The 23,683-nt window shown below is 43.0% G+C and overlaps 1 protein-coding gene across 1 annotated transcript in view; it reads right to left on the reverse strand.

Moving 5' to 3' along the window:
• Nucleotides 1-16,574: 16,574 nt before the first annotated feature.
• Nucleotides 16,575-23,683, reverse strand: part of pkdcca (protein kinase domain containing, cytoplasmic a) — a 39,806-nt gene continuing 32,697 nt past the window's right edge. Inside the window, exons 6-7 of the mRNA XM_064932215.1 lie at nt 18,956-19,129; nt 16,575-18,389 (exon numbers count right to left, since the gene is read on the reverse strand). Of these exons, the coding sequence (XP_064788287.1) occupies nt 18,304-18,389; nt 18,956-19,129 (260 nt within the window). The 3' untranslated portion in view covers nt 16,575-18,303. The remainder of the gene's footprint in view (nt 18,390-18,955; nt 19,130-23,683) is intronic.

The following is a 23,683-nucleotide window of genomic DNA, read 5'->3' on the forward strand; positions in this document are numbered from 1 at the left end:
CCTATTTATAGCCTCAAGCTCATTAGCATAACGCAACGTTAACTATTCATGAAAATCGCAAATGAAATGAAATAAATATATTTGCTCTCAAGCTTAGACTTTTGTTAACAACACTGTCATCTCAGATTTTCAAAATATGCTATTGAACTATAGCTAAACAAGCATTTGTGTAAGAGTATTGATAGCTAGCATAGCTATAAGCCTGTAATTCAGCCAGCAACATTTTCACAAAAACAAGAAAAGCATTCAAATAAAATCATTTACCTTTGAAGAACTTTAGATGTTTTCAATGAGGAGACTCTCAGTTAGATAGCAAATGTTCAGTTTTTCAAAAAATATTATTTGTGTAGGACAAATCGCTCCGTTTTGTTCACGTTTGGCTACGAAAAAAAACCTGTATCCAGTTATAGCCTCAAGCTCATTAGCATAACGCAACGTTAACTATTCATAAAAATCGCAAATGAAATGAAATAAATATGATAGCTCTCAAGCTTAGCCTTTTCTTAACAACACTGTCATCTCAGATTTTCAAAATATGCTTTTCAACCATAGCAAAACAAGCATTTGTGTAAGAGTATTGATAGCTAGCGTAGCATTTAGCGGGCAACATTTTCACAAAAAACAGAAAAGCATTCAAATAAATTCATTTACCTTTGAAGAACTTCGGATGTTTTCAATGAGGAGACTCTCAGTTAGATAGCAAATGTTCAGTTTTTTCTGAAAGATTCTTTGTGTAGGAGAAATCGCTCCGTTTTGTACATCACGTTTTGCTACCCAAAAAAACACGAAAATTCAGTCACCAAAACACCAAACTTTTTGATATATCGTTCGTGGAAGTCTGCTTTCTCCTCTCAATCACATGGAAAAATACTTGCAGCTGAAGTTTACGCACCAATTTCGAAGCAGGACACCGGGCGGACACCTGGTAAATGTGGTCTCTTATGGTCAATCTTCCAATGATATGCCTACAAATAAGTCACAATGCTGCAGACGCCTTGGGGAAACGGCAGATATTGTAGGCTCATTCAGGGCGCATTCACAGCCATATAAGGAGACATTGGAAAACAGCGCTTCAAAATTTTTGCTAATTTCCTGTTTGAAGTTTCATCTTGGTTTTGCCTGCAGCATCAGTTCTGTGGCACTCACAGATAATATCTTTGCAGTTTTGGAAACGTCAGAGTGTTTTCTTTCCAAAGCTGTCAATTATATGCATAGTCGAGCATCTTTTCGTGACAAAATATCTTGTTTAAAACGGGAACTTTTTTATCCAAAAATGAAATACTGCCCCTAGAGTTCCAAGAGGTTAATCATCAAAATGGCAGCTGAAATATAACAATCCTCAACAATTCCAACACCCAAACGGAAACTATAAACTCATTGCTGAATCATCCTGACCGAACAGGTTTTATCAAAGGAAGACATCAAACAACATGCCTAGTCACTATTAACAGTATAACATCATACAGTTTAACACGGCACAGGCGAACCAGGCAAGGATGTCCACACTCTCCCTCACTCTTTGCTCTATTCATCAAACCACTTGCCACTGCTATATGACAAAATGAAAACCTCACTGGAATTCAGACTCTCAATACAAACCACAACATCAGCCTTTATGGAAACGCTATAGTGCTGTGCCTAGAACATCCATCAGAGTCACTACAAGTAGTCATTACACTCATAAATACATTCATTGTTATAGCTGAATACTTTATAAACTGAACTAAATCCACAATTCTACCCCTGAGTCGAGATTCATGCAGATCTCCTGGAGGAGTCCCATGCAGAATACATTAGTCTACACTATCTTCCCTTAAGCAGATCAGCTTTTCTCTCTAATGTGGACATTGTGATTAAATCAACATAATATCAGTCCCTTTCAATGCAACAAAACAAAACAAATCTAACTTTGCAAGAGTCTGTGATTTTGCTGTAGGCAGAGGAGCGCATTGGAATAGCCTTTGGTTGTGAGTGGCCTAGATGAGTAGCCTTTTGAGATTATAGCACAGCCACTGAGTGTAGATGTGTGTGCACATTTGTTAATATTCTTTGCTGGTTTGCAAGTTAATAGCCCAGTTATAGCTAGTTTTGGTCAGTAATGGAGGAGTGATTGTTGCCAAGCAAGAGCACAAACTTGTACATATCTGACTCTGTTTGAAAATGAAAAAGTCAATTCAAGTCAATTAAAAAGCTGTTTTTGTCTTAAAGGGGAAGTGTCTTATTTTGAGACTGGCTTAAATGCAAATAATCCAAAAGGCAGAGGGTAGCATACATTTTTGTCTGATTCTCTGTGTGGTAATAATAATGAAAACAATGCATTTTATTTTGTAAAGTGGTTGCTTTCATCATATAACACAATTGGGCCAATAGATCCGTCCTGAAATGGTTTGTGGCAAAGCCAAACATAATGTTGCCCCCATTATTACCCAAATAATGATCATGATCAACGGACCAGCCAGTCTGGCATTTGCCCAAACTGCCCTATGGCCCATCCATTTCTTATTACAGTGACACATACCAAACACAAACATTCCCAAAAATGAGGGTAAGGACATGAGCAATATTTGCAAGTCGACACCTCAATGTGATAATGTAACTGGTTTGATTGTTCTCAGCGACTGTCTGTTCAACAAGCTCTCACAGTCTCACTGCAGAATTAGACATTTATCCACGTTGCTCCAAAAGTCCCATTTCAAAGTTGCCCTTCCTGCTCTGTAACATTTCATTTCTACAAACGTCAAATTTCAAAGTTAAAGGTGAAGTTTAGGCAGTCATTCCGAATGGTTAAGGTAACCTAAGGGTTAAGGGATAGGTTTAAAAAAGGGATAGGTATAAAAGAAGGGATAGGTATAAAAGAAGGGATAGGTATAAAAAAAGGGATAGGTATAAAAGAAGGGATAGGTATAAAAGAAGGGATAGGTTTAAAAAAGGGATAGGTATAAAAGAAGGGATAGGTTTAAAAAAGGGATAGGTATAAAAAAAGGGATAGGTATAAAAGAAGGGATAGGTTTAAAAAAGGGATAGGTATAAAAAAAAGGGATAGGTATAAAAGAAGGGATAGGTATAAAAGAAGGGATAGGTATAAAAAAAGGGATAGGTATAAAAAAAGGGATAGGTAAAAAAAAGGGATAGGTATAAAAGAAGGGATAGGTATAAAAAAGGGATAGGTATAAAAAAAGGGATAGGTAAAAAAAAGGGATAGGTATAAAAGAAGGGATAGGTAAAAAAAAGGGATAGGTATAAAAAAAGGGATAGGTAAAAAAAAGGGATAGGTATAAAAGAAGGGATAGGTATAAAAGAAGGGATAGGTATAAAAAAAGGGATAGGTAAAAAAAAAGGGATAGGTATAAAAGAAGGGATAGGTATAAAAGAAGGGATAGGTATAAAAGAAGGGATAGGTAAAAAAAAGGGATAGGTATAAAAAAAGGGATAGGTAAAAAAAAGGGATAGGTATAAAAGAAGGGATAGGTATAAAAGAAGGGATAGGTAAAAAATAAAAAAATAAAAAAGCCAGAATGTGCCATCCCCATCCACAATGCTCTCGCAAAACCCAAGTCTACTAGATGGTAATAGTGTTGCCACTAGTGTCTGGTTTTGGAGGCTGTGTGTGTGTGTGTGTGTGTGTGTGTGTGTGTGTGTGTGTGTGTGTGTGTGTGTGTGTGTGTGTGTGTGTGTGTGTGTGCGTGCGTGCGTGCGTGCGTGCGTGCGTGCGTGTGTGTGTGCGGATATCACAGGTGTGTGACGGATTCTGCTCTAATATTTAGATTTACCTGCGGCAATGCACCAAATTCAGGTTTCAGCAGTGGATCCTGTCTTGATAAATCGACCTGCTGAAGGACAAACAGAGTTGTCTGGGCTTATCGCCATACAGATGGCTCTGAGTGTTCAGTGGGGTTTGGCGGTGGCTCGCGCCTGGACGTGCTACGGTGGTGATGAAGAAATGCTGGCTGATCCCCAGTCAGGGAGAAGCAGTAACTGAAAGATGGGGAATATAGGGATTAAAACATCTCCAGTGGGAGAGAAATAAAGAGAGAGGGTGGGTTAAGGCAGGGCTCTAAGGTGTGTTGATGAAAAGCAGGAGGGTGATATGCATTTCCTAAACTTGATAACTAGTGCTGTGCTCATTTCTATATCTATGGTGTGATCGTCCTTTAACAGTATGTCTCCTCAAGGACTACCTGACGTTTAACATATCCTTGTACATAGAAATGGGTATAGTCTTCATTTACTCCTTTCACGTGGGTAAGTATGTCCACATTTCATCATATGTTAAAATATTAAATCAGCTGTGTTTGTTACTTCTGGACAGGAATGAAAGACTGCACATAGATTGGCCACCGCTGTTTTTGTAGGTCAAGACTCACAGCATGGGAACATGGCCATCGAAACCTATACAATCCAAGTTGATCATTTATTGGTGCTTGGGAGATGTGGTCCCACTATTCCCTCTTGGCTTATGTGGACATCTCAGACCTAGAAGTGGCGTTCCATTAGTGGCTCAGTGAGGGTAAACTGACTTGGGCCCATATCCACAACGTATCTCAGAGTAGGAGTGCAGATCTAGGATCTGTCCATTTAGTCTTATCCATTATGTTTCTTGAAAAAGACACAACAGATCCTAGATCAGCACTCCTACTCTGAAACACTTTACGGTCCTACAAGTCCCCACACCCTCCCTCCCGGAACCAGGCCCCAGACCCTAGATCCCAGCGTCAGATAAACCAGGTCTGAAGAGGTTATTAATTAAAGCCTGAGAGAGTGGCCGACCAACTGGCCGCTCCACTGCTTGACCTCTGACCCTGACCAGCTGCCCTGACCTTCCCAACCACATTCCCCTGATAAGACAGGAAGATAAAGAGAGAGGAGGGGGGAAGAAAGAGGGGGGGTCCAGAGCTGTGGAAAGGGAAGATGGAAGGGGAAGGGGTGAGAGAAGGGGGAGGTGTGCATAGAGAGGTTGAGGTAAGGCAGGGGTGGAAGAGGGAGAAGAGGGTAGGGTGGAGAGGAGAAGAGAGACTGAGTGGGTGAGATAGGAGAGAGGGAAATGGACGGTGGGTGAGAGATAAGAGAGGAAGACAGATGAGTCAAAGAGGAAGAGAGAGAGAGAGTGGGTGAGAGAGGGGAGAGGAAGAGAGGAGGTAAGGGGGAGGACAGTGTGCATTTCTGCTTTCAGGCGGGCTGCCCTGGAGGCAGTGTTATCAGACCTGTCACTACACACTGATAGGACACAGTGTTCTGGTTGTCCCCGGCTCCAAACAACACATGTAAGGACTCAGCATTTGTGCCTCCAGTGATAGTGAGGAAGATACTGGAGATAAGAATGTTGGATTAATTGGTGTCTCGCTCACATAAACTCACACACTCAGACACACACACACACACACACACACACACACACACACACACACACACACACACACACACACACACACACACACACACAACCACACAGATTCACAAATACATTCAGACACACACACTCACTCCCCAGACATACCTCCCATATTCCCACACACTGACCTCACAAACAGACTCAGAGAGCCTCCCTGATGTATCATGCATTGTGAAAACATTAGGAGTGTACTGCATCACTGTATTAGTTCCGAGTTGATAGAGTCATGAAGACAAAGGGAACGCAGCCAGTGGTCTCTGACAGTTACATGTGAGTTATTGCGGTTTGAGATGATTGTAAATCAACGTTGTTTCCAGGCCTGTGACGGAGTTAGGAGTGTAGAACTGTATTTGCCAGGGAATGCATCGGCCCAGTACAGGGAGTTAAAATATGCTCTGGTGTCCTGGCTTGTACACAAACACACACACACACACACACACACACACACACACACACACACACACACACACACACACACACACCAGTGGTGGTCGTTAATGTTTAAGATTTTATTATTATTATTAAACCTTGTGCTCATTGAGATTTAAAATATCTTTTTCAAGAGCGTCCTGGCCAAGATAGGCAGCACCAAGTCAGTACAAAAATTACAGACAAACAACATGAAAAACTACAAGTAATCTCGTAAAAACCATAGAATTCACAAGAATATAACAAAATCAAAAGCAGTGTGTTTTAATCAGTTATTTGGTTACATTAATATCTTTAGTACAGTTTTATCTAAAAAGGATATCTTTTTTCATGTTCACTATTTTAATTGTTGTGAAATTCAATGAGTAGGATGGTCCTCCCTTTCCTCCTCAGAGGAGCCTCCACTGACACACACACACAAACACAGATTGAAATTGACTGTAAGTGAGGTTACACAGCTCATTTCACTACATACTGTATGAAACATACCCCGAAAGAGGAGAATGTCAATTTTCTTGCTTATCCACCCATGACATCGTATTGTAATGACACCTTGCATTTCCAAGGTGTTACTGTAAATTCAAACTACAAAACATTACCAAGGACCTAATAATTTAGGACAGATTTCTAAAATTCAGTAAAACTAAACACGTTTCCTGACAGCTCAGTATGAGTTTGAACCTGAGGTTTAGTTTGCAGCTTGGAGTTGTTTTTCTTCCCAACTCACCCATACCCAAGCCCTCTCTGTATGTCAGGCAGGCAGACTTCCTTCCCTAGTTGGCACACTGGGCAGTGTGGGCACAATGAACTCAGATGTCCTCACCCTGGGTGGCATGGTTGCGTGTGCTGGGTGCCCAGACAGTGCCTTGCATGCCCACGGCGTGTGCTGATTACTTCCTTGTCAAGAGCCAGTCACCCACAATGCCCTCTGATAGCATCAGGACTGATGGGAATCTGGTTGGATTTTTCCCGGCTCCATGCTCCTCTATGGCATTCCTCATTCCTAAAGAAAAGGCTCTTTTTAGGTTTGTTTAAGAATTGTTCAACGCAGTTGTTCCATGAACAATGTTTTCTTTGTCGTCAAAAACTTGTTTAGAATTGCTTTGCGGTAATGACGTCTCTGTATTTGTGTGTGTGTGTGTGTGTGTTCTCCCTCATTCTGTAGTATCTCTGTGTGTGTGAGTGTAGAATGCAGGGCCGTGTAGAGAGCTGGGGAAAGGGGGGGGGGGGGTCAGGAGAACCTGGGTGACTGCCAGACGACCTTGGAACGACCCCTGACTACATCAGACAGAGACAGACAGAGAGAGAGCAAGAGGGAGGAAGAGAGAGAGGCAATTCAGAGCTTCCATTCTACTCCCCTCTCCCTCGTCACCTTCTTTGTGCCACGCACGTGTTGCAGCCTTGTAAGGCTGGCGCCTTGTGGGCCCGGGTATTAGGGCATTAGGGATGAAAGGGCAAGGGCCACCACCCTGACTCTCTTTATTTGAGTCTGTGTGTCTCTCTATCATTGCCTCAATCCACCCTCAATCCAGTCTGTCTGTCTGTCTGTCTGTCTGTTTCTGTACCTCTCTCTCGCTCCCTGTCTCTCTCGCCCTGTCTCTCTCTCTCTCTCTCTCTCTCTCTCTCTTTTTATCTCAATTAATCAAATCCAATTCAAAAGGATTTATTGTCATGGAAAGTATTACCACATATGTTGCCAAAGCAAATATATAGAAACATATCAAATAAATGAGTAACAACAGGACAACACAGTAATATTGAATGTGGACAATAATTCACTAATGATCCAGGCAAAGGCAGCAATGTTATTGGCCTGGCTGGTCGTTCCACTGGCTGTCCCTACACTCACAGAAGAAAAATGCTATCTAGAATCTAGAAGGAGAAGCCGTTGAAGAACACATTTTGGTTCAGGGTATAACTTTAGATTTTTTTTGTAGATCATTTGACCCAAAAGAGCTCTACCTGAAACCAAAACGGGTTCTACCTGGAACCAAAAAGGGCTCAACCTGGAACCAAAAAGCGTTCTCCTATGGGGACAGCAGCGGAACCCTTTTGAAACTTTGTTGTATTAGTGTACGAGTGTGGCAGGAAGCTACTTATTTACAGTTGCTGTCTCTGCTCTCTCTGTAACTCTTTCTGGCTCCAAGCGAATTGGCTTTAATGTTCCAAACCCTCATTGTAACGTCAGCAATTTCTATATTATATTCTTTTGAATTTATCAATATGAATTGAGGTATTTAGCGTACTATATTGAACAGAACAAGGCCATGTCAATAAAGCCTTGTTCAGACTGCAGGCCTTAATTCTCAAATCATTTTTTCTTTAAAAAAAAAAAAACAGTTTTGAAATACTCACTATCCAAAACAGCAAGTTAACAAGTGATCACATCGGATGTGTGTGTTCAGACATTCGTTTGCTGACATGGCTACGCTAGTTGTCATAGTAACGGCTGGTGTGCGCTCAGTGGTGTAGGCTGATTGGTGGTGGTGCTCTGCTTCCTATCACTCAGCAGTTATGTAGCAAGCTAAGCTGAGAACAATGCCTGCCATGGACGTTTCCTAGTTGCTTTGAATGTTCAAAGTCATAGTGTAGGAACACTTTTAACACCTCAAAGTATCCAGATGATCCGTCTTTCAAAGTAGTTATTTTTGGCAAGCCACAGCAGTCACTTAGCTAGCTAGGTAGCTGATTACCTTTCGAGTACATTCACTCATTTGTTTGTAAATAAATAACAAGCTAGTTAGCTACCACATATCCTTGTCAAACTGTCAACAGAGTAGCTAGCAAGCAACAGTCTATGCCAACAGTATAAAAACACCTTGAGGGCAAATAAATCAGATTTGACCTTTCAGACACAAGTCACATGGCCAAGAATCAGATTTGTAGGTAACTTCAAACCACCTGCGAAGGTGGTTTAAAATGTGGCTTGAAATAGCCAATTTCATGTGCTTTTTCACTGTTCAGACAGCAGGAAAAAGAACGGATTCGAATCAGATATGCAAAAATGTTCGATTTGAGTCACTTCAAACTGCCAATGTGAAGAAGGCTTTACTCTTGACAAAAAAAAACAGATAGAGCCGTATAGTCCCAAGCTCTTACATTGGCTCTCACAGACTCTCATCTGTGATTCTGCCCCCTCGAACACCTACCGTGTGTGCCTTTGAAACCACTGTCCCACTGTCACATTCACTCACTGAAAGAACACCATCAGTCAAAAATGACAGTAAATGGACAATTACGGGATGGACATAACCAGAAGTCCAGTTCCCTGCTTGTCAGCTGCTAGCTGTCTATCTGCTCCATAGTTAGGGGTCTGTCTCTGGGGACACACTTGCTCTCTCCCCTCCTAAGGTGTTGACAGTCTGTTGTTAACACAGTACACAGTGGGGTTCCTGGTAAGACATCTCTCTCTCTCTCTCTCTGCTAGCTTGCCACACTGTCAGCTGAGCTAGACTATACCCCTTAGGTCTCTGGCTCCATGTCTAATGCAGCCAAAGTCTGTTTACATTGGTTGTGAGTTAATCACATGATATGTGGCTTGTTCTCCCATTGGATAAAGTCTGTCTCGTTTTGACTACATAATATTCCAGATATGTAGAATGGCTGGTGTGTGTTTTCTACTTGGTGGTGAGTAGGTATAACCTTCACTCCTCTATGCCTGAAAACCACAGTAAAGTACACCCCATCCGGTGTCTCTCTGTCTCTCTCAGGTTTTTACCATTTTCACAGACTTCTAAATCACTTGAAAGCTACCGGTTGAGGTGAATGTGTGTAATAGTTTGGTAGTTGTGTAATCAGGTGGATTGCGTATGAGGAGAGATTTCTTGGATGTATAAACAGTCATTAAAGTGCTAAGAACACACTGTAGAGCTGGCCAGTAGCAGACCACCGAACGTTTCATACCTGCTTCTGGTTCTGTGTTTCTTTTCTCCCATCAGAGATTCTAAGAGCTTCCATGTGAAGCAGCAATCCAGATAATTAGCCTTTGCCCAAGTGTGAGCTGAGAAAATAAAGTGTTTCTCAGACGAAGCTACTCAGAGAAGGAAGGGGAGGACCATCCTACTCTTCTAACATTAAAAAGGTTATCCTTTTTAGATAAAACTATACTAAATATATTCACATCACCAAATAACTGACTAAAACACGCTGTTTTGCAAAGAAGGTCTACAGTAGGGTAGCACCATGGAGTAGCTGGAGGACAGCTTCCTTATTCCTTTTGCCGGTACATTGACTTCAATACAAAACCCAGGTTCTGGGTTCAAACCCCGTTCCATAGACTTACACAGTAATGATGACGACTTCCAGAGGACGTCCTCCGACCTATCAGAGCTCTTGCAGCATGAACTGACATGTTGTCCTTCCAGTCAAAGGATCAGAGAATGAATAGCTAGCTAGCAGGGGAGTGCATAACGTAGAGGAGTGCATAACGTAGAGGAGTGCATAACATAGAGGAGGCATAACGTGTGGTGAGTAGTCTACTCAAAGAGAAAGAAAGACAATAGTTGAACAGTTTGGAACAAAATAATAGCTGCCATGTCTTCAAAAATTAAGGACAAGCAGCAGAGAGAGAGAGAGAGAGAGAGAGAGAAAGAGAGAGAGAGAGAGAGAGAGGGAGAGGGAGAGGGAGAGGGAGAGGGAGAGGGAGAGGGAGAGGGAGAGGTGAATTATATTTTTTTCTTCTTCTTAACTTGCTTGTTATTTACTCAGCTAGCTAATGCAGCTAATTTAGTCTACTCAACAACCTGACTCAAACAGAGAGGAATTCTATTTTATGTTAGATAGATGGCTAAGGCTATCCAACACTGCAACTCTTCCAACTCAAGGTAAGCTTTCGATTTTATTCATTTATTGCCACCGGAGCCCACCGGTGTAACTGCTAAACTGCTTGCTGTACACTGTACTGCATGATTGTACACATGGATTGGATTGTGTGTTTACTAACGCATTAGCTGTGTAGAGGTAAGCGGTTATGGTAGGAAGTTGTGACTTGGAGATGTGTTTTCGCCTGGTTGCAGTCAGCTGTTGTGTTGTGCACTGAAGTTCACAAGTGAAGGAAAAAGGTGACAGGAGGAAAACACGTAGATGCGAGAAGGAACGGGCAAAGTGCCGATGCTGGTTGTGGCTGCTATGAAAGTGAACTGTGTGTGCGGTTGATCAGGGGTGTATTAATTCTGCTGATTCTGTTGCAAAATGTTTCTTAAAAAGGAAGCAAACGGAACGTAACGGGATGGACATACCTGAATTTGAATGTTTTGCAACTGTTTGGACTAGTGATTGCCCAGATCCACTAGATGCAGGCAAGAGTGTGCACAGCGGTATCACCTCGATTACTCCAATTTGTCTCTCGACCTGTGTGCACCTACGTTATAAACTTTAATTTTGTAGGCTCGGTTGTAGCAACCTCATGATGGGTATAGGAAACATTTTAGCATCCTGTAGTGGCCTAAACCTATGGATGTTCCATTTCGCTGGGTGAATGGAATGTGAATGACTGTCATCCAATATGCTGTCATAGAAATGGCCACCAATGCTGTAAAAGATCATGCTCATAAAGAATAGTCTTAAATGGCCCCCGACCGCCACTGGAGTTACTGGTTCTTGGAAGTGTGTGTGTGTGTGTAAGGCGGGGGTGCAATGCGCGTATGTATGACAGCGAAAGAGAGTAAGTAGGAGAGTTGAAAGACCAAAAGAAGGAGAAAGGCAGTGCAGGTTATACTACTTTCCTCTATATCCCTCCATCCCCACTCACCTCCAGGCCACTTGATGCCTAGATTGAATGTCATGTTCCAGACGTTCACATGTAGTCACCACCAACAACTGCTGCCATTGTTGCCTCTCTCAACAGCGCTAGAGAGAGACACAGGATAGCTGAGACAAAGGCAGGTTTTGAGAGCCCCTGTGACAGAGGACAATGCTGCTACTGTTATCGGCCCTTAGGGCCACAGTTGGGCCTATGGGGCAAGTGCAGCCAGCAGCCACTGTGAGTTGCAAATCAGTGGAGGCTGCTGAGGGGAGGACGGCTCATAATAATGGCTGGAACATAGCGAATGGAATGGCGTCAAACACCTGGAAACCATGGAAACCATGTGTTTGATGTCATTTATACAATTCCACTCCAGCTATTACTACAAGCCCGTTCTCCCCAATTAAGGTACCACCAACCTGACACACACATGCACATTTATTTTTTATTTATTTTACCTTTATTTAACTAGGCAAGTCAGTTAAGAACAAATGCTTATTTTCAATGACGGCCTAGGAACAGTGATTTAACTGCCTGTTCAGGGGCAGAACGACATACTGTACATGCATGCAGGCACCCACAAACACATAACACACACACTCCGAATGATGATCTGCATTGAAGTGTGATTCATATGGTGATCTGAAACAATACCATCGCCCAATACCCAACTTCCCTCTCGCTCCAACCTGCCTATAGCTGCCATGTCCCTGACTGTCTCTGACATATCTGTCTGTCTCTCATTAGCAGCCTTTAGCCCCGAGGAGGCCCTCTGGCCCTCCCTGCCCCTTCCCCTCCAGCCCCACTCTAGTCCCCCCTGGCCCCCAGGCTCCTCCCCAGGAAAAGCCCTAATCCCCCAGGCCAATAAAACACAGATGCTGCGCCTCTCTCTGGAGACACTCCCCTCGCTCTTCCTGTCCCTCACACAAAAGACGCTAGTCTAGGGATAAGTCTTACTCTCTCCCTCCTCTCGTTCCCCCTCTCTCTCTCTCTCTCTCTCTCTCTCTCTCTCTCTCTCTCTCTCTCTCTCTCTGTGTCTTTCACTCTATCCCTCTCCTTCTCCTCCCCCATTTTTAACTGGCACCAAAGCAACAACGTTTTCCCTCTGACATGAAATCAACCAATTTCAGACCTGTCCCTCTTGACATGAAGCACATGGCAGGTGTCTTCTTATTTGTCTTGTGTCCAGAAGAAAGAAAGCGGTCTTCCCACTAGCTTATAACACACAGCAATCACACACATTCATGCATCAATAGCCGCATACAAGCTAACACATACAAGCCCAGATAGACAAACATCCTCTAAACAAACCGTTAGCGTCACCGCACACACACACACACACACACACACACACACACACACACACACACACACACACACACACACACACACACACACAAACACATGTACAGACACAGTCTCTACACAGACACATTTCGTTACATATTATGCTGGTTGGTTTGTTTTGGAGTGATGGTTTTTGGGGATGGCTGGCCCGGGTTTACTGGACTCCCAGGCTGTCTGTTATATGGAGAACAGCTGCTGGTACACTGGAACACACCAGTCTATTAAACAGTACTACCAGTGGTTCCAGTCCAGGGGGGACTACATGCGTGACCACAGCCCTATACCTGCTGTGAGTGGGGTCGGTGGGGAATGTGTGAGACGGTGAACGCATTTGATTAATAATGTCTACAGTGTATCTACTCACACTGATTTACTCACATTGCACACCCTGGGACAGGAGAGGTAGATTAAACAATAAGGCCCGAGGAGGTGTGGTATATGACCAATATACCATGGCTAAGGGCTGTTCTTAGGCACGACTCAACGCGGAGTGCCTGGACACAGTCCTTAGCCTTGGTATCTTGGCCATATATCACAAACCCCCGTGGTGCCTTGTCGCTATAATAAACTGGTTACCAACGTAATTAGAACAATATATATATATATGTTTTGTTATACCTGTGGTATATGGTCTGATATGCCATGTCTGTCAGTCAATCAGAATTCAGGGCTCGACCCACCACGTTGTGTAACTGTCATTAACATGAGTAGACCTGCACAATCACTTTAGTGTGTTGTTTCAGTAGATCGCTCCATGCTTTACTGAGACTCCTCCATTCTTTTCCCAGAGTCCTCCTTGCCCCCAGAGCCCCCTTGCCCCTCCACACTGTGTGTGTGTGTGTGTGTGTGTGTGTGTGTGTGTGTGTGTGTGTGTGTGTGTGTGTGTGTGTGTGTGTGTGTGTGTGTGTGTGTGTGTGTGTGTGTGTGTGTGTGTGTGTGTGTGTGTGTGTGTGTGTGTGTGTGTGAGTAAATGTGCATATGCTTGTCACTCCCTGCTGTATTTCTGCCCCAGTTACCCTGTGACCAAAATCCCCACTGATTAAGTTGTAGAGAGTATGTGTGTGTTGACACAAGCAGCCTTTGAACACTCAATAAGAAAAAGGATTCCCCTCTATAGGATGCTCCCAGAGTCCCATGGCCTCCCTCTCTCACTGTTTAACAGCCTTTCCCTTTGTCCTGCCCACTCTGAGGTGAAAAGGTCAGGGGCCAAAGGTCACACGGTCTCATTTCCACTGGAACTGTCAGACAAAGAGCCTCACACAGACACACACACACACACACACACACACACACACACACACACAAACAAACAGGCCCTCCCTACACGCACACTTCACGAAGAGTTGGGGGGAGTAAACCATAGAGTGTGTTCTCTTCATTAAGATGTTGTTTTGTTTCCTGGGTGCTTGAAGGGCCCCTTCAGGACTTCCATTGGGTGCCCTTAGCCCCACAAGCAGGCCCCCACTCCCCCAGCCCCCTGGCTCTGTGCAGCTCTTTAAGCCACTGACCCAGGACCGGTCCAGATGGGCTGCAGGCCCATGCCAGCTTCCAGGGCCTCTTTAACTCGCACTCTGTCCAAATAGTTCCATGATTGTCAAATTATGTTTGTTCTCAAAACACACACACTCTCTGACTCCTTTTTTTGCAGACTACTTTTTCCTTTGCATTATTCCCTCTTACATGTTTCCCTCTCTAGAAGTGAAGAAGGAGAAACACATCTCCATGTGTTTGTGTCTTTTGTTTGTTTTCACAATGGGCCAGTACTCTGAGGTGATTCCAGAGAAATGTGTCCTCAATTATTTCATCAGATGACAGGTACATCAGATGGGATGGGCATTCACTAGGCCAATCAACACCATCACTGGCTGTACTGTACCCCTACAGTAATAACCTGTACTGTTTACTCAACAATTATCTACCATCTATATACAGTGCATTTGGAAAGGGTTTCCACATTTTGTTAAGTTACAGCTTTATTCTAAAATGGATTATATTGTTGTTTTTTCCTCCTTCATCAACCTACAAACAATACCCCATAATGACAAAGCGAAAAAACAGGATTTTAGAAATGTTTGCAACTGTTTAAAAAAATATTATAATTAAATATCACATTCACATAAGTATTCAGGCCCTTTACTCAGTACTTTGTTCAAGCACCTTCTGCAGCGATTACAGCCTCGAGTCTTCTTGGGTATGATGCTACAAGCTTGGAACACCTGTATTTGTGGAGTTTCTCCCATTCTTCTCTGCAGATCCTCTCAAGCTCTGTCAGGTTGGATGGGGAGCGTTGCTGCACAGCTATTTTCAGGTCTCTCCAGAGATGTTCGATCAGGTTCAAGTCTGGGCTCTGGCTGGGCCACTCAACGACATTCAGAGACTTGTCCCGAAGCCACTCCTGCATTGTCTTGGCTGTGTGCTTAGGGTCATTGTCCTGTAGGTAGGTGAACCTTTGCCCCAGTCTGAGGTCCTGAGCGCTCTGGAGCATGTTTTCCTCAAGGATCTCTCTGTACTTTGCTCCTTTCATCTTTCCCTCGATCCTGACTAGTCTCTCAGTCCCTGCCACTGAAAAATACCACCACAGCATGATGCTGCCACCATGCATCACCGTAGGGATGGTGCCAGGTTTCCTCTAGACGTGACTCTTGGCATTCAGTCCAAAGAGTTCCATCTTGGCATCATCTGACCAGATAATCTTGTTTCTCATGGTCTGAGAGTCTTTAGGTGCCTTTTAGCAAACTCCCAAGCGGGCTGTCATGTGCCTTTTACTGAGGAGTGGCTTCTGTCTGGCCACTCTACAATAAAGGCCTGTTTGGTGGAATGCTGTAGAGATGGCTGTCCTTCTGGAAAGTTCTCCCATCTCCACAGAGGAACTCTAGAGCTCTGTCAGAGTGACCATCGGGTTCTTGGTCACCTCTCTGACCAAGGCCCTTCTTCCCCGATTGCTCAGTTTGGCCAGGCAGCCAGCTCTAGGAGTCTTGGTTGTTCCAAACTTCTTCCATTTAAGAATGATGGAGGCCACTCTGTTCTTGGGGACCTTGAATGTTGCAGAAATGTTTTGGTACCCTTCCCCAGTTCTGTGCTTCGACACAATCCTGTCTTGGAGCTCTACGGACAATTACTTTGACCTCATGGGTTGGTTTTTGCTCTGACATACACTGTCAACTGTGGGACCTTATATAGACAGGTGTGTGCCTTTCCAAATCGTGTCCAATCAATTGCATTTACCACAGGTGGACTCCAATCAAGTTGTAGAAACATCTCAAGGATGATCCATGGAAACAGGATGCACCTGAGCTCAATTCCGAGTCTCATAGCAAAGGGTCTGAATACTTATGTAAATGAGGTATTTCAGTTTTCCATTTATTTATAACTTTGCTAACATAAAAAAAACAGTTTTTGCTTTTTATTATGGGGTATTGTATGTAGATTGATGAGGGGGAAATATATTTAATCAATTTAAGATAAGAATGTAACGTGACAAAATGCTTTCCAAATGCACTGTATATACTACATAGGGTTTTTCTGTAATTAAATAAAAAGATCTGTAACTCAAATAATCACAGACACACACACAGAAGGAGAGAGAGAGAGAGAGAGAGAGAGAGAGAGAGAGAGAGAGAGAGAGAGAGAGACACACACACACACACACCAACACACACACAAATGTCTCATTTGCCACAAGTTTTGTATTTTTCCATATAAAAATAGCCATCTCATCATTGTCATCATTATATACATCAATGAACAGCCTACACAGTGTTAAAGCTTTTGTAGAATTCACTTTTGGTTAAAAAAATTCACAATGTTCTGCTTTCACTGAAAGCAAGAGCTCTTTGATACTTGTCTGATTATTTATCTAAAGGTTCATGTCACATTTCCTTAGGAAATTAGAATAGATGGAGATTACTTCCTGCTGTGTTTGCTCTAAACCCAGGGTCATATTCATTAGGGCAAACCATTGCAAAGCGTTTTGCAACAGAAAACGAACATTTGAATTTCTTTTGGACAAGTTTGGGTAATCCCTTCCTGTTTTATTCCCTTTAGTTCCGTTTGGTGCCGAATGAACGCGACCCAGGAGTGGGACAGGAGCCAACACACACTGTCCTCAATAAATACAAAATGATCAAAAAAGTGACCCTCTCAAGGAGGTCACTACACTACATTACATTTGGTCAACATGCAAAATCAACAATGACACAATATTCCAAACAAGTCCTTGATTTTCCCATACGAGAACAATGCCTTTGTTTTCATCAACATAGGATTGAAATAAAAGATATTTGATCTGATAACTCAGCTGTTACAATCCCCTGTTCTATAAGAACAGATTCTTCAGCCACTAAGACGTGGAAATCGATCACTTATTGAGTTGCTTTTTGAAAGCATAGAGAACCCCTGTTTGACCTAATCGAAAAGTGCTGTGGATCTAACACAAGACCGAGGAAGGGAACGGAAATAGAGAGAGAGAGAGACAGGGTCGGGAAGGAGGGAGAAAGTCTGAGCAACACTCAGGCGTCAGAGAATTTTTTAAAAACAAGAGCTTATTCACTGACTAAGACGTCACAGTAACACTGGAACATCCGTCCTTTGCCAATACCTTTGTTTCCTCCTAGAATAAAGCCTGAACGTGGCATGAAGACGCACTATTGAACTCGTCCTAGGGCTCGATTCAGTCTGTATCGCTAAAACGTCACATCGAAATGGAAAGGTCATTTCCGATTGAGCCAACATACGCAGTCTTTACCGGGAATGCAACCTCCGCTCGCGCGGGAACACTGCCTTTACATTTAAATCACGCTATAGCACTGACCTTCAGCGATACAGATTGAACCCAACACTAATTTGGAAGTTTTCCTGGAATATGTTTGTTGAGTACCTTTCCTATGGTTCGATGGTTGGATGATGGTTCGTATTGAGGCAGCCTCAAAACCTTCACAGAATGATGATTAAACACTCTACAGTACCAGAAGGAGATCCTTTTGACCAGATATGTGAAGGTAGTTTAGGGGGCACAGGAGGGGCATCTGACCACAGGGATACATCCTCACCCCTCTTAGCTAGGAGGGTAACCTCAGCATACCCTGAGCTAAAAGCCTGCACAACCCGAAAAATAGTCACGTTTAAGCATTGAATGGAGGACAGATCATCAACATCTATGTTACGATAAATGTTCTCCTTGAGTTATTATTGCACTTCAGCAGGAGCTGGTTTGGGTTAGCCTTCTTTACGGCCCGTGAAGGTTCACACTGGAGGGTGTGGTTTAGGATCCATCTTACACTCCCTCTGCCCGACCCATCCAATGGGGTGGCTCACTATGCTGTGAGGGCATGCCCCAGGATCAGGTTAGCCAATCAGAGGAAGGTTTGGTAGTTAAGTCTCCTCCCTCTCCTTTGGTTCAGCTGCCCACTCTGACGTAGGTGACCCGTCCCTTGGCAGAGTTTAGACTGGCAGGGCCTGTCTTGAAGAATACAAGCTGGTGACCTGTAGACAGAGAAGAAGAAAAAAATAAGAAAGAAAGAAATAAAAAGTAGAAAAGTAGGAGAGACCGTAGAGTTGAAGATTTTATGTTAAATGGACGGAATGTACCCTAGCACGTGCTTCCCTTCTACAATGTATGGATGGATAATTGACAGAGATGCAGTGAGAGATATACTGTATGACAGGGGAGGGGAGGATGAAGAGTGAAGAGAATGAATGTGAAAGTGCTGGTCTGGCTCAATAACGATTAGTGATTGCCATGCTGATGTGCTCCCTCCAGACTGAGCTCCAATTAAGTGTGTGAGTGTGTGTGCGTGCGTGCGCGCGAGCGCGCGTGTGTGTGTGTATGTGTGTGTGCGTGTGTGTGTGTGTGTGTGCGTGCGTGTGTGTGTGTGTGTGTGTGTGTGTGTGTGTGTGTGTGTGTGTGTGTGTGTGTGTGTGTGTGTGTGTGTGTGTGTGTGTGTGTGTGTGTGTGTGTGTGTGTGTGTGTGTGTGTGTGTGTGTGTGTGTGTGTGTGTGTACAATACAATGATAACACTGTCGCGTGAACACATTCATTTAACTCTTACCTGTCCAGGTTGTCTGATTGGTCAGTACAAATGCTCGGCACTGGGCGTGGCTCTCACATACACCAATAGCCTCTGTGATGCTGTAGACTGACAGCAGACATCCATCGTGCTGATAGGATGGCCAGCAGCGGTAGTTCTCCCCAGGAATAGAGGCATCCACGACACGCTTATAGTCTGCAGCGGAGAAGGAATTTAGTTAGCAAGGAAGGGTGTGCGTGTGTGTGTGTGTGTCTGTCACTGGCAGGGTGTAGATGCACTGAGGGTCATGCACGCGTGTAATGAGGTAGGTCATTGTGTGAGCGTGGGGGCTCTGTTTTGTCTGTCTATCAGAGGGAGTGCCATGGAGCTATTGGGGAGTGAGAGGCTGACATGTCTTCTGTGATCCTCGACGCCACCCCCCCTCTCACCCTCCCCCCCCACACACACACAGACATGGCACACACACACTCACACTCCCCTTCTCCTCTCTCACCCTCCCTTTGCCCCACTAACTGTCTGACACACATTGTTAAAGGCCACTTTTCTACAATGGTTGTCACGGCAACCGCGACCCTGGGCAAACTGAACTCAGGAGTGACAGAGAGAGCAGAAGAGAGAAAGGGGGGAGAGAGAGATAAAGGGAGAGTGGTCTGAAGGGCCCAGGAATGAGAACCACACTAGAATACCTCAAATTCTTTCTCTTCTCTCTATTTGTCTTCTCTGTTTTTATCATTCTAATCCTAAATCTTAAACGGGACACTTTAAAATATTATTATATATACTGTATATATATTTTTTAACCTTTATTTAATTAGGCAAGTAAGTTAAGAACAAATTCTTATTTACAATGAACGCCTACCCCGGCCTAACCCAGACGACACGGCCAATTGTGCACCGACCTATGGGACTCCTGATCACGACCGGTTGTGATACAGCCCGGGATCGAACCCGGGTCTGTAGTGATGCCTCTATCACTGCTATGCAGTGCCTTAGACCGCTGCGTTATTCAGGATCCCTAAAAATAGAAAAGGCCGATTGATTTAAAACATACAAATCAAATGAGATTACATTTCGATGCAATACATGTGTAGACCTAAGTTGCAATTTAAATGTACATTTACCATGGCAATGTAGTAACATAACTTTGTATAATAGAGTGAATGAAAAAAGATCAAGATTGTTTTAACCAGATTCAGAGTTCCCCTGAGGATCCACTAACAATATACAGATGAAGTCAGAAGTTCACATACACCTTAGCCAAATACATTTAAACTCAATTTTTCACAATTCCTGACATTTAATCAGAGTAAAAGTTTACTGTCTTAGCTCAGTTAGGATCACCACTTTATTTTAAGAATGTGAAATGTCAGAATAATTGTAGAGAGAACGATTTATTTCAGCTTTTATTTCTTTCATCACATTCCCAGTGGGTCAGAAGTTCACATACACTCTCAAATACATTGGTATTTGGTAGCATTGCCTTTAAATTGTTTAACCTGGGTCCAACATTTTGGATAGCCTTCCACAAGCTTCTCACAATAAGTTGGGTGAATTTTGGCCCACAGTCAGGTTTGTAGGCCTCCTTGCTCGCACACGCTTTTTCAGTTCTGCCCACAAATGTTCTATAGGTTTGAGGTCAGGGCTTTGTGATGGCCACTCCAATACCTTGACTTTGTTGTCTTTAAGCCATTTTGCCACAACTTTGGAAGTATGGTGGGGGGTCATTGTCCATTTGGAAGACCCATTTGCGACCAAGCTTTAACTTCCTGACTGATGTCTTGAGATGTTGCTTCAATATATCCACATAATTGTCCTCGCTCATGAAGCCATCTATTTTGTGAAGTGCACCAGTCCCTCTTGCAGCAAAGCACCCCACAACATGATACTGCCACCCCCTTGCTTCAAGATTGGGATGGCGTTCTTTGGCTTGCAAGCATCCCCCTTTTTTACTCCAATCATAATGATGGTCATTATGGCCAACAGTTCAATTTTTGTTTCATCAGACCAGAGGACATTTCTTCAAAAAGTACGATCTTTGTCCCCATGTGCAGTTGCAAACCGTAGTCTGGCTTTTAAATGGCGGTTTTGGAGCTGTGGCTTCTTCCTTGCTGAGCGGCCTTTCAGGTTATGTCGATATAGGACTTGTTTTACTGTGGATATAGATACTTTTGTACCTGTTTTCTCCAGAATCTTCACAAGGTCCTTTGCTGTTGTTCTGGGATTGATTTGTACTTTTCGCACCAAAGTACGTTCATCTCTAGGAGACAGAACACGTCTCCTTCCTGAGCGGTATGACGGCTGCGTGGTCCCATGATGTTTATACTTGCGTAGTATTGTTTGTACAGATGAACGTGGTACCTTCAGGCATTTGGAAATTGCTCCCAAGGATGAACCAGACTTGTGGAGGTCTACAATTTTTTTTTTTTAGGTCTTGGTTGATTTCTGTAGATTTTCCCATGATGTCAACCAAAGAGGCACTGAGTTTGACGGTAGGCCTTGAAATACATCCACAGGTACACCTCCAATTGAGTCAAATGATGTCAATTAGCCAATCAGAAGCTTCTAAAGCCATGGCATCATTTCCTGGAATTTTACAAGCTGTTTAAAGGCCCAGTCAACTTAGTGTCTGTAAACGTCTGACCCACTGGAATTGTGATACAGTGAATTATAAGTGAAAGAATCTGTCTGTAAACAATAGTTGGAAAAATGACTTGTGTCATGCACAAAGTAGATGTCCTAACAGACTTGCCAAAACTACCGTTTGTGAACAAGAAATTTGTGGAGTGGTTGAAAAATGAGTTTTAATGACTCCAACCTAAGTGTAGGTAAACTTCCGACTTCAACTGTACGTTTGTCGACGAACAATAAATAAAAGCAAACACATCAATCTAAAATACGAAACAAATGAACAGTAAAGTCAATAGAATTAAATAGTTTTCCTTTGCCCAGGCCCATATCAAACTACTGCTGGTAGCCAACTGTTAACAGGTTAATAGCTGTATGTTGTACAAATTCAAAGTCTTTTTCTCTATTAGAATAGCCTGTTTTAGTGTCCTGGGTTTTATGCTCAGTAGAGTAAGTCTTATTTCTCAAAGTGTTCTCACGTGGAACAATAACTACATAGACATACTGTACTACCAGAGTACATTACTGATTAAGCCCGACCAGACATGGTTAGCTGGATCTGAGATGGAAAAGATCATATTGACTGCATGGCTACCTGTGGAACAGTCTTTGCAACTTAGATGCAACTAACCGTATACAAGTATCAGTAAGTAGTTTGAATGATCAGACTTCAACAATGTATATGATCCTTTGGAATATGCACATAACATGGTCATACTCTGGATTTTAGTGTTTTCTACAGCAGGAAAATAATCCTGCAGCAACAGTAAATGTGAATTATTATGTGGATTATATTAATGGGCATTTTTGTAGGGGCTGATACAATTTTTGTGAGGGAAAATCAAGTCTGAAATTTCTAAGTGGAAATTACAAACTTCAGAAGCCTTTTTAAATGTCAAATACACAACGAGTTTTAAATTCCCTGAAAATTCTCCTGCCACAGGGTGATCAAATTAAGATCCTGCATATGTAGCTTGATTGATGTGTGGCAATTGTCATTCTCACGAAGTTAAGTAAAATAAAACACAATTGTTCTATGCTACTTTTTCTAGTGGTTGGAAACATCACTGACTATGATTACAGGCCATTGTTATGCTGGTTTTAGGATGCTAATAGTGAGGTTTTCCTCTGTCTCATCCCAAATGGCTATGATTACACTGTGGTTCTAATGGCTAGAAACCACACTCTACACAGTCCAGTCAGCAGGATAGCCGTGTGTGTGTGTGTGTGTGTGTGTGTGTGTGTGTGTGTGTGTGTGTGTGTGTGTGTGTGTGTGTGTGTGTGTGTGTGTGTGTGTGTGTGTGTGTGTGTGTGTGTGTGTGTGTGTGTGTGTGTGTGTGTGTGTGTGTGTGCACGTGCATATGTGTGTGAGTGCATGTTTGCGTGTGTGTGTGCGTCTGTGTGTGCATGTATGTACAGTGCCTTGGGGAAGTATTCAGACCCCCTGACTTTTTCCACATTCTGTTACGTTACAGCCTTATTCTAAAATTGATTAAATATTCAAAAATGTTCATCAATCTACACACAATACCCCATAATTACAAATTGAAAACAGGTTTTTAGACATTTTTGCAAATGTATTAAAATAAATAATAGAAATAGCTCATTTACATAAGTATTCAGACACTTTGCTTTGAGACTCGAAATTGAGCTCAGGTGCATCCTGTTTCCATTGATCATCCTTGAGTTGTTTCTACAACTTGATTGGAGTCCACCTGTGGTAAATTCAATTGATTTAACACGATTTGGAAAGGCACACACCTGTCTATATAAGGTCCCACAGTTGACAGTGCATGTCAGAGCAAAAACCAACCTATGAGGTTGAAGTAATTGTCTGTAGAGCTCTGGGTCAGGATTGTGTTGAGGCACAGATCTGGGGATGGGTAACAAAACATTTCTGCAGCATTGAAGTCCCCAAGAACACAGTGGCCATCATTCATAAATGGAACAAGTTTGGAACCACCAAGACTCTTCCCAGAGCTGACATCAGGGAGGTGACCAAGAACCCGATGGTCACTCTGAAAGAACTCTAGAGAACCTTCCAGAAGGACAGCCATCTCTGCAGCACTCCACCAATCAGGCCTTTATGGTAGAGTGACCAGTAAAAGGCACATGACAGCCCGC

The sequence above is a fragment of the Oncorhynchus masou genome, chromosome 23 (assembly GCF_036934945.1).
Source record: "Oncorhynchus masou masou isolate Uvic2021 chromosome 23, UVic_Omas_1.1, whole genome shotgun sequence".
Taxonomy (NCBI): Eukaryota; Metazoa; Chordata; class Actinopteri; order Salmoniformes; family Salmonidae; genus Oncorhynchus; species Oncorhynchus masou.